Genomic DNA, 11,804 nt, shown 5'->3' on the forward strand with positions numbered 1-11,804 from the left:
CTAACGGTGCAGTGAGCAAACACAAAACTTCTAAGAAATCATCCACATTGGATTGAGTCATCTTTTCAGAAGATCTGTGCAGCATACTAAAGTTATGTAACATGGATTCAAATAAAGACTTGGCTTATTTGCATTAGAATTACTTTAGTCTACATGCATGCAGGAGAGTGTCAGCACTTCTGGCATCTTTAGGTCACTTCCTGTCTTACAGCATGCTTCACACCTCTACAGGAGAAGTTCACGACATCTCTATAAAGATCCAACAAGCCTTCAAGCTTTTTATTACACACCAAACATCTTCAGGTCAAGTAGCACTGAAGCTTGAGTGCAAGATCAGTGATCCTTCACAATGAGGAGAGCTAACCCGAGTTTTTATGCAAGCTGATGAAGAGCAGCATTTTTTTTAACACGACTGTAAAAAGCAGCTTGAGAGGCTGCCACCAAAAAGGACAATGCAAAGGCAATATAATCCATAAAAGGCGTGTTGTACAATGAGCACTTAAAATTCATTAACCTTCTTTTAGGAAAAAGTTAAACTACATCTTTAACACTGCAGTCACCTGGTGCTCCTGGTAAATTTTACCAAGGTTTGATAACTGCTGTGTTTTCTTTTCAAAGAGGGAATGAGATTGCCCACTGATGTGCTCAACGTTTAGGGTCCAAGTATATTGACTTTGAGTTTGGAGGCCAATAACAAAGGGAACACAGCATACAGCCACTTCTGGGACAAAGGCCATCAGCATCAAATTACCAGGGGATGCAGAAAGCTGGTCCCAGATCAAGGAAACCATTCCAACATAATTACTCTGCAGAAGCTTTCCATTGCACTTAGTGTATCTTGAATTACCTGAACACATGAAACAAACAAATTTCTTTTACTGGCTTGCCTGGCTGGTACAATGCCAAGATGGATATGAATTAACAGTAATAACTGTTTCAGGACAGGAAAAAGACACTACACTTAAGATTTCAGAATCGGAATGGTAAGAGACAGGCAGGTACAGATAAAATTCAAGGTCTCAAGAGATACAGCACTAACTTAAAACAGATTTCGACTACACTATCCAAATACAACTATTTTAAATATTTCTACTTTTATATTGCTACTCTGTTGCTCCTAACTGTAGGTCATTTTTTAAATCATGTGTGTAGCAAATACGTTTCTCTAACCTGACTCAACTACTCCAATTCACCTGAAGTTTTGCCTGTTATTTGATGATCTCCAAACCTTTTGGCATAGATGAGAAAATCCATGTGGATAAGTAGGGAGGCACCCACAAGCACCTCTGTCTTAAGAATTCTTACTGGCCTCCTCAAGAACACCTACTAACCAGTGAAGTCAGGTAGCCACAGTTTTCTTTCTTTTAAATAAAACAAAATCTATTTATTCTCTCACATGGGCCAATGACACTATAACACCATTAAGTAAAATAACCTTACAATCACCAATACAAAAAGATTCCTTCTCCCGGCAGAAAAAGCTACACTACATAGTACAGAAAATAATTGCTTTAAATCAGGAACTTATTTCCTGTGATCTACTTCCCATCTGCAAGGCAATACACTGCAATCAGTTTTGGCTGTAGTTGTGCTTCAAAGCAGTTGACTTGAGTCTCAGAGTAATTCAGATGCAATACAACTTTCAAATCTGCTTTCAGTGTTGCTAGGTCTCCTCAGTTTGTCTTCTAAAATCCTCTGTCTTCCAAATTTCAGCAGCTGCCACAACAGCCACTACAGGAAAACATATTGCATCAATGCCAACAGCTATACTGAGCAAGGACCCAAACACCAGCATATGTCCCAGCAGCAAAAGTTGCAGACAACCATAAATAAGCAAAGAATAGTAGCTTCTCATACCACTGAATGACTTCAACACCACAAAAACAAAGGGGGGCTAAAAAAAGAGAAAAGCATATTAACTGAAACAGCAGGTAAACTATCAGAGTCGAGCACTAAAAAACACATCCATCTCTCCATAGCAGCCCAGATGTACTTACACAATTGTGGTTGTCTTAAAGCTGCTAATCTAGATAAGCTGTGCAGGGAAGACAGTGATCAGTGTGTCACGGGTGGGGTGACAGATGACAGCCAAAACAAGAGGGCAAGTCATTAAGGGGGGTGGGGGATGATCAGCATCAGTTTCTGAGACTGACTAATCAATGAGATGCCAAGTCAGGCTCTGAGGAAACAGATACTTGAATCTGAAATTAGGCTTAAAGATACAACACGACCATGTCCTGTGCAGAGCCAAGAGTTGGACTTGATGATCCTTGTGGCTCCCTTCCAGCTCAGAATATTCTGTGATTATTAAAATATCATTAGGACATAAATATCTAACAAGTGACAGAGCTCGACCTGGAAAAGCTAACAGAAAATGAGATGGCAGGAAAAGATTATTACAGACAACTAACTGAAGCTTAAAATAACAACTCCTATATAACAAACTTTTAGCAAGTTTGGGGGTTTTTTCCCTTTGAAAAAGAACTCAACCCAGTACTGCAAATTGCACACTAAACCTACTGAACAAGCACTTATTGTTCACCCTTGAAGGCTGATGCTTTGAATTATAGAACTGAATTTTTTTCTTTTCAAAACAAAACAAACAAGTAAAAAATCCCTACCATTTCAGAGAATTCTGAAACCAGGCAGCAAGAGATGCACACAAGAGAACATACCTGATTTACAAGTAACAAAAAATAATTCTCAACAGACTCCATCTCAGAAAAGCCTATTCAAAGGTGTTCCTAGGGGGTTTCCCAGCAGTCACTTACTGACTGCAGGTTTACACAACAAATTTTTATGTGTTATACCACTACTCAGTTTAAAAAAAAAAACAAAAGAGTAAGTCATTTCCTTTACGGATACACAGAATTACATAGTTTAAATGGGCCCACCAGTTGCATGTTCGGAATGACTGATGTATTCACAAGTTAATTACTTAGTACTACTTAACTACTTACATACTAAAAAAGCTTATGCCTACCAAGTAATTAACTATTTAACTTCAAGTGTTACATTTCACATACATCTGAAATGTAGCCAAAGCAGGATCATTTTCCTCAGTACACACTTTTCAAGAAAACCTGTAAGTGAAGCTGTCTGGAACCGATGATGTCTAGAGATACCAGAATATGGGACCTGACCACTACCAATTAACCCAAGTAAACAGAAGGGCACTAAGACTTTATGTTGTGTAAATTACGTGTGCCTTTGAAAAGCTGCCTCTTCACCTCGAGTACTCCAATATGGTATACAGACAGTGACTATTTTAAAAAATAAAAGAATCAGAACCAAACATTTAGGAACAAAAGAGCTGCGATCCTAGCACTCGTTTTCATGAATCACTAGAGACATGTTCAGAAAGGTTCATGCAAGCTCATCTGACGCAAGTGATGTTTTACCCAAACTGAAAGCATCCAGAAAAAATGAAACATCACACTATATTGTGTTCAACCCAGTTAGTTATACCGTGTTCCATAAGCCTAAAAGGGAGTAAGCTGGAAAGAAGGTCTGGAGATGAGGGTGAGAGTAAAAAAACATATACAATAAAAGGAAATAAAATTTAGAAAGGCAAGGTACAATTTTCAGTTCTAGTGCACTGCTGGCTAGCAATAGCAGCTGACAATGCCAGTAATTTTTGTGTCCGTATTCTCCAAATAGAGGTAATTTTCCTCTCAGGTAGGAGAGGAATCATGTTTATACAGCTTGGACGGGAGGCAAGTCAGGAGCCTTAACCTTACTCAACAGCCTCATTGCTAGCATTCTGCTTTGTGGTGTTTATGCATATCACTTCACCACAGTACACTGGTTCTCCTTCTCATCCTCCACATGCTGTCCACTTAGACTACACCCACCCTGTGGGGATTAGGGACCATCTTGCAATTCTATGACACAATTAGCAAAAAGTCAGTATTGGGTGAACGCAAGCTAACATTTTTGAAACTCAGGTACTGTTATCAGAGATGCAAAACTAAAATGCATCCGGTGCATATTAACTATGTTAGCTTCAAAAGCTGGACAACAGCTTCAACAAACTCAAGACAAAACCTATTATGGCAGCTATGCTCATCCAAAGCTCAAAACAAGCTTAGAAGTGGAAGTCAGACACTGAAAGCTGAGAAAAAGCAAAGCGTTCCTCTGACTTCTTAAGAAGATGGTTATCCTTGCCTCTCAATGCCACCTTCAAAGACATAGCCCATGTTTCAAAGACTTCATTTCTCCAATGGGTCAAACAGCACAACAGGAAAATTGAGGTTAAGGACTGACCATTAACACCTTGGATTATTATGTACTAGTATTGTACACATTAATTAAGACGAGCAGCCAAAACTCTGACTCTATTTCAATTAGTTTACAATGCCTTTCTGGTATCATACACCACCTCAAATATTCAAGTTGTTTGATTAGAAGGCCCAGAAATGTGAATGTTTCAGACACAGAGGGAAGACCACTAATTTGTTCCAGGAACAAGAAAGTAAGTTTGCAACTAATATGTAGTAAAAATGTGTTTATTTCATAAGATGAAATACGTCAAGTAAGCCTTTCTTCGGGCAATAGTAAAAAAGAATTCAACTCTTGCCTGAAAGTTCAAAAGATAACATTTCACAAAAAAGTTATTAAAAAAAAAAATCCACATAGTAGCCATGTTACATGAAACTCTGAAGTTCCTCTTTCATAAGTCCTGTAATGGCTTAGTGCTATTTTTCCTCTCCAATTGAAAGCCTAGTCTTCTACTCTTCCCTTTAAGGATCCACATAATAGCGAGGTTCCAAAGGAAGCTATTGGAAGACAGCAACATTTCCTAGAGCAAAGCAGAGTTCTATCAAGTGAGTTTTTATTTCTTAAACGAATTAATTTAAGATCAAGTTATTTTTCAGTCACGTCAAATAAACTTTCACATGCTATTTCTCCCTTTCAGTCCCTGAACAACTGCCTATAGCTGCAAGTTCCTTCCTGTAAAAAAGAAAGCCCTATAAGCATTTAAGTCTGCACACTTAACATAGCTAAAGAAACACATATTTTTATTATTATTTTAACAGTAGTAGCAGCCATCTGGCAAAAACATGAAGTAAAAACCACTTTGGACACATTAAATTGCTCTTCCTCCAGAGTATTCCCATCTTCAGTTGCCCTACAAGAACAGTTTCTGGCATGAGTGGACAAGAAATTCAAATAGTATAACAGCTAACCACCATCATTAGAGATGATGAAAGACAATGCCTAAAAGGCTCCGTCTTGGAAGAGCTGTAATTATCTATATTAATAACAAAATGCCCCAAACCCCGTCCATCCCGTTTCCCACCTTCCTCTCTCCTTCCACAAGAAAAAAGGGAGGCAAAATATGAGGGGCAGCCTCCTCAGAGGCATCTCGCTGAAGAAGGAAGGGATAATGGGATGGAAAAGACAAGAGCGAGGGAAGTAGGGCGAAAAAGAGGGAGGAGAAGCACCTCCCAGCCCACGGTCATCAAAAACCCGAGACCCGGGGCTGAACACTGGCCCCAGCAGCTCCGCTCTCCCCAGGCTCTGGGGCCCAACTTCCCCCTCTCCCTGCCATCCACAGGCCGGGAATCCCCGCCGCCATCCCCCGGCCTCTGCCGCCGCACACACCGCAGGGGGGGCGGCCGCCTTCGAGTCCTCCTCCTGCCCCGGACCCGCCGCCCCCAGCGGGGCCCGCTCGGCTCCGGCCTCACCTTTGCGCAGCTCCCGCTCCCACACGCTGACGATGAGCGCCGAATGCTTGCGGTGGTGGATGAGCCACAGGCTCAGGGTCTGCACGCTCTGCTGCGAGTTGCTCAGCTCCGACAGCTTCCGCTCCAGCGCCGCCTCCGAGAACGCCGACATCGCTGCGCCGCGCTGGGCCCCACAGCCCCGTCCTGCCGCGTCCCGTCCCGGCCGGGCCTCGCTCAGTCCCCGCCTCTGGGGCCCGGCGGGGGAGGAGCCGCCCGACAATTCCCGGCCCTTTCCGTCCCGCCGGTGGCGCCGGGCGACAACAAAATGGCGGCGGCCCAGACCCGCGGGGAGCCGCGCGGCCCCGCCCCCCGCCCGCACTTCCGCCGGGCCCCAGCGGGAGGGCGGGGCTGGGGCGGGACTGCCCGGGGGTGGGAACGGGACGGGACGGGGCTGCATCCTGTGGGATCCCTTCCACAGTGGATCTATCCATACTGCGCCCTGGGAAACAGCATAAAGACGCACATGCAAATAAGGCCCTCCCCCTGTCCAAGGCAACACCGGCCTGCCGGTTTCTTTCACAGAGCAGGTTAAGCATCTCAAGATCGTTAGGGTTGGAAGGTGTCTGTGGAAATCATCCAGGCCAGCCCCCCTGCCAAGGCAGGGTCACGCAGAGCAGGTGGCGCAGAAACGCGTCCTAGCGGATTTGGAGTGTCTCCAGAGAGGGAGACTCCACAGCCTCCCTGGGCAGCCTGTTCCAGCGTTCAGTCACCCTCACAGTAAAGAAGTTCTTCCTCATATGCACGTGGAACTTCGTGCAAATCAGTTTCTGGCCATTACCTTTTGTCCAATTGCTCGGCACCACTGAGAAGAGCCTGACAGTATCCTCTTGACAGCCTCCCTTCAGACACTTACAGACACTGATGAGGTCCTAAATTGTCTCTTTTCGATGCTGAACAGGCCAAGTTCCATCAGCCTTTCCTCCTAAGGGAGGTGCTCCAGTCCCTTAATCATATTCATAGCCTTCCACTGGACCTCCTCCAGGAGCTCCATGTCTCTGTTGTGCTGAGGAGCCCAGAACTGGACACAGCACTCCAGATGTGGCCTCACCAGGACAGAGCAGAGGGGCAGGGTCACCTCCCTCGACCTGCTGGCAATGGTCTTGCTAAGGCACCCCAGGATACCATTGGCCTTCTTGGCCCCCAGGGCACATAGCTGGCTCATGGACAGCTTGTTGTCCACCAGGACCCCCAGAGGTCAGCCCCCAGCCTGTGCTGCCTGGGGTAATTCTTCCCCAGGTGCAGGACCCTGCACTTGCCTTTGTTGTATTTCAGAAGGTTCCTCTCTGCCCACCTCTCCAGCCTGTTGAGGTCCTTCTGAAGCAGTACAGAGCACCCTGGGGTATCAGTCACTCCTCCCAGCTTTATTTTTTAAAAATTTATAAAGTTCTCTCCCTGTTTCATGACTGACATTCAGAGAAGGTGTACTAGAGGATTTGGCTTAGGCAATTTTCCTAATATTTGTTCTTAGTGAAATCTTCTCTTAAACATTAAATCTACAATGAGGGCAATGTGGGAGTGTTAGGAGGTCTTAATGTGAATTCTAGTTGCAAAATCATCTGTAGCATGAGTGATTTGGGGGGGAACTAGAAAGGATTTTGCAAAAATGCTTTTGACAGAGAAATTTCAGTGAGAAGCTGCACAGATCCCTACAGAGTCACTTATACAATGCCTTTTGATCATCATGAATGAAAGAACCTGTAACATACTGCTATTTTTGCTATGTACAGCAGAGGACACTCTGACATTAAGTAGAACTGACCAGTGAAGTAAAATAAGGACAGAACTAGCTAAGACAGATGCACCCATTAGAAAAATTAAATATGAATGGTAATCTAGTAACCATCATCCAAATACCAGTTTTTAGAGGCATATATATTCTGGTGTTAGCAGGAGAAACCTGTGGACAATTGTGGAAAAACAAATATTTCTCTCACATACAAGACTAGGCTATAAAGTAAATAGCAAGAAACAGTGAAATTTCCAAGTTAAAGCAACAAAAATAAAAAGGAAGAAAAAGCAGGAAATAGGTAGAGAATTTTGGTAATGTTTGTAGAGATGTTTATTACTGCTTCCTCTGCATATTCCATCCCAGAAGGTATAACATTTTTACAAAAGAAAAAAATCCTCTGTGGTAGATGTTTTTACTGTAAATAAATGTATTTAAATACCAATAGATTTTCTGTGTGTTATATACTGTATAATATGCTATACAGCAAAACAGAAATTTCACTTTTCCCATAAATCTTTATAGCACATCTAAAATTTGCAATAATGTTTACATCAGTAACCTAATTTAAAATCTATGCTTTATCCAGTAGGGAATGGAAATTTGCCGTGAGACTCACTCAAAGCAAAGTGACTCTCAGAGACGATGTATTGCACCCTGGGGAGTTTATTTGTTGCAGAGCTTGGAAAACCTCAGTAATCATTCAGAAACAATATATTAGTCTCCTACCTTTAAAAAATTCACCCACACCCACAACAGTGGAGCTGCCAACAGATGGCAAGATTTCTTCCACACATTCCTGTGTTCAAACTGTAATAGCATCTTCCTTCTGGTTCCCTAAGAGCAAAGTTCTGTGCTGCTTCTCTTCCATCTGGGTAGTCCACTATGTTCTCCCACTCTGGAAGAAAGGAGCCACGTGCAAGTGTAAGTTAATGACTGTGAATAAATTACTTCGTTGATGTTTATGTAGAACGTGGGATTGGGAAGCTCTAGGTAGTTCAAAGATGTAATTACAGTCACCAAGAGGCTGTACAGCATGCTTACTTCATGAGCAGGTTGCAGATGTTTTGGGTTTTTTACCCTTCACCCAAGGACATCCACATAAAACATTTCATAAGAAGAGACTTTAACCCTAGTAACAATTGGAAGTTTTAACATCTGTTACCTTGAAGGAATCATGGGAAGTGTTTAAACTCATCTATGTCTAAAATATCTATGCTTACGGTGCATTTTGGGAAAGGTAAAACTATCAAACCAAAACAACACATCAATCCACATATTTGCCTTTTCTTTTTTTTTTTTTTTTTTTTTTTTTTTTTTTTTTTTTTTTTTTTTTTTTTTTTTTTTTTTTTTTTTTTTTTTTTTTTTTTTTTTTTTTTTTTTTTTTTTTTTTTGCTTTCTCTCCCTTGTCAAATATCTGAGCATTTATATTATCCAGTTGCAATTCAAAGAGAAAGCTTGCTTCTACTGAGGTGCTACATCTTGATTCTACTGTAGGGTTCTCTCAAAAGCAACTATTCCAAGGCACAAACGTGTATGTGTGCTCTTTCTCTGCCTGAACCACTGCTGCTGATGGTCAGAACACTGAGCCCTGTTTCTTGGACTGTCTGCAGCAAATCTGGCTGGCTTAGCTCCCAGTACCCTTGGAGGCATGACCAATGGCACTGCCTCAAGACAGGAACGTTTTGTTATCACTAAGCATTTTAAAGATAGCAAATCATAGGGGTTTAGATATTTACTCTGAAACAGGCAAGAAAAAGCAAAGTTTAAAAGGAGGTCAGCATCAGGGCAGACTGTCTGTCCTATCTCTCATCTTTCAAGCAGGGCCAAAAGAATGGCATAGGAAGCAGTTTGTGTTTGTTAACAGTGCCAAAAGAGGCAAAACGGGCAAAGCCCCGGTGAAACTGGCTTGCCTGGACTCCAGTGGTCTCGTGGTTTAGTGTGAATCAACTGCTATTGCTCTGCAGAACAACACTCTGCCTGCCAAATCCAAGAGGTATAGGCTACATTAAAAATATACACCACCTGACTAGTTTGCTATTCACCAAGCCTTTATATCTCATTGCATGTTTTGTTGATATGAATATGTCATAGTCTCAGAGTCAATTTTAACTTTAGTTGTTTCCTCCAGGGCACTCCCCCAAACAGCTGTCACCTTTAGAAGTCATTTTCTTTTGAAGCTTAGAGATGCAACTGATGGATTTATTTATCCTTAGCAATGTTCTATGCTTCACTGGAATTTTTTTAGGAACCCGTATTTTACACCACTACATAGAGCAGTAAAACAATCTATGTATAAACTGGTTTACTGGTTTAGTGAACATCGGTCATTGGCTATGTCGGATATGAGTTAAAAACAGCTCTTGCACCAGAATAAAACAGATATTTCTCGGTATAAAGATAGCATTTTCTCATTTAATCTTTCTTGTAACTGTTTCTCAAATAGTGTCACCCATGAGATGAAATAATATTAAAGAAACAGTGAATATTAATATTAAAGGAAAAGTAGTCTCGTTTCCTGTCTGAGAATCTGTGTTAGTCATACTGATAACTAACTGGATATCAAAAATGCAACATTGGCAGATCAGTTCTTTTTTATTGTTCCAAATGTCTGGTCCATCCAGCGTAACAGTTTCAGAAGTTTTGCACTTAAAAATGTTTTTCCATCTGTCACAATATGCTTGCACACCTCACAACTGAGTTCTGTGTAAATGATCCTACTTCCTTATCCCAATAAGAACATGAAAAATGTAGATATGTAAAAAGAACACCCTGAAATATAGCTGAAGTGATTCTTGACTGAGTGATGGTAATTCAGCTGGTAATTTCTTCAGAAACACTAAACACCATTTGTTACCTGAATAACAAGAGGGCATATCCCTGTCAGAAATTATAAATAAAGAAATGCATGGATGAAAAACAAACTAATAGTTGAATCGCTGTGAAGTCCTGCAGACAGAGAACAAAAGAAAGCTTAAATAGAAGGAAGAAGCCCTCTGAAGTAACACACAGGAGCTGCCTACTGGAGCCAAAAACCTTGGGTTGATTAATTGTGCTTTTACATGAGTTCCTGCCACTAAGCACTTCACCTTCTAATGTAATTCATTAAAAGCAGAAATTATTTTCTACTTAGGGGATTAACAAAAACCACTCTCTGAGATATGTATATATGATCCAGCAAGGCATTCCCATATATTATGGAGAAAGATAGATTGTACAATCTAAAAAAAAAATATCTACAGCATTTCTGTGATTACTTTGGCCCTCTGTGGAGATCTAAAGATGTTTGTAGAAAGCTTTCCTTTTTTCCTAAGTCAGGCATCAAGCCAGACAGTTATGTACATCCGGCTTCTTCATCATTACGCTATTAAGTGAAGTCATATTATGTAAACATACACTGTGATTAATATATGGATGCAATCAAGTCCCAGTTTTCCTTAGTAGAGAGTGCTGTAACTAAGCAAGAAAGCACTCCAGGGTATGTATTAACTCAGGTGTGCAGAAAGGCACGAAACATTAGGATGAGTAATTTTAAATGTCTGAGCAATATATAAATGGGTCATTAATATGTGCCCTAGAGTGCATATAGTTCTTAGTCACAGCATAGAATTAATAAAGCACATTCTTGACAATAAATAATGTTATCTCTCAAGGAATAGGAAAATTCTGCAATGTGTTGACATACTGTGAGAAGAACCTTCTTGAAATTACTGAAAATGCAAATTTAAATTTGACTTTAAATCATGGGAAATGGGATGATTCACCTTTGTGATCCAGTAGAAGAACTTGAACTGGGGACAGTGTGAGGGATAGGAGGCTCCTGGCCTTCACAGTATCTAGTGTCTTTGGAGTACTCTGTAGCAAAGCAGGTCAGGCCAGATCTGATTCAACTGCATGTCTACTGCCTGTGAGAATAGGATTTGCATATGAGTAAGCTGCTTCCATGACAAGTCCAAGGTTTCCCACCTGAGGAGCCAGATGGTACCACCCCAGAGCTGTCTGAGTATACATCAATATGAACAGTGTGTAGCCAATAAGGGAGTCAGTTCTCAGTGAAAAGTCCATGATTTAGCCTGACTGCACAGACATAGACATAGAAACATCTCAGTAGTGTGTTCTACTGAGAGGCCACACCTGAAAGCTCTGTGTTCTTCATTGGAGCAGAGATTTAATGCATAAGGTTTTATTGTCAAGGTCTATTCATTTGAGGTTATGCTACGCAGAACTTTAAAATTACCAAACCTGTAGCATTTTAAATGCAATCTGATACATTTTTCCAAGTTGCAGTGCTAATGTAGCTTCTGGTATTTTTCTTGGAAACTAGGTGTCACTAGTGGTTTAGAAATAGC

General features: G+C 41.4%; 1 protein-coding gene across 3 annotated transcripts in view; it reads right to left on the minus strand.

Moving 5' to 3' along the window:
- RPRD1A (regulation of nuclear pre-mRNA domain containing 1A) overlaps positions 1-6,026 on the minus strand; it is a 40,152-nt gene extending 34,126 nt beyond the window's left edge. For all 3 annotated transcript variants that reach the window (XM_027881890.1, XM_027881891.1, XM_027881892.1), the window contains exon 1: positions 5,691-6,026. In XM_027881890.1, the coding sequence (XP_027737691.1) occupies positions 5,691-5,841 (151 nt within the window). In that variant the 5' untranslated portion in view covers positions 5,842-6,026. The remainder of the gene's footprint in view (positions 1-5,690) is intronic.
- Between the last annotated feature and the right edge of the window lie 5,778 nt (positions 6,027-11,804).

The sequence above is a fragment of the Empidonax traillii genome, unplaced genomic scaffold (assembly GCF_003031625.1).
Source record: "Empidonax traillii isolate 1590-97213 ecotype Southwest subspecies unplaced genomic scaffold, ASM303162v1 scaffold98:size2021230, whole genome shotgun sequence".
Lineage (NCBI taxonomy): Eukaryota > Metazoa > Chordata > Aves > Passeriformes > Tyrannidae > Empidonax > Empidonax traillii.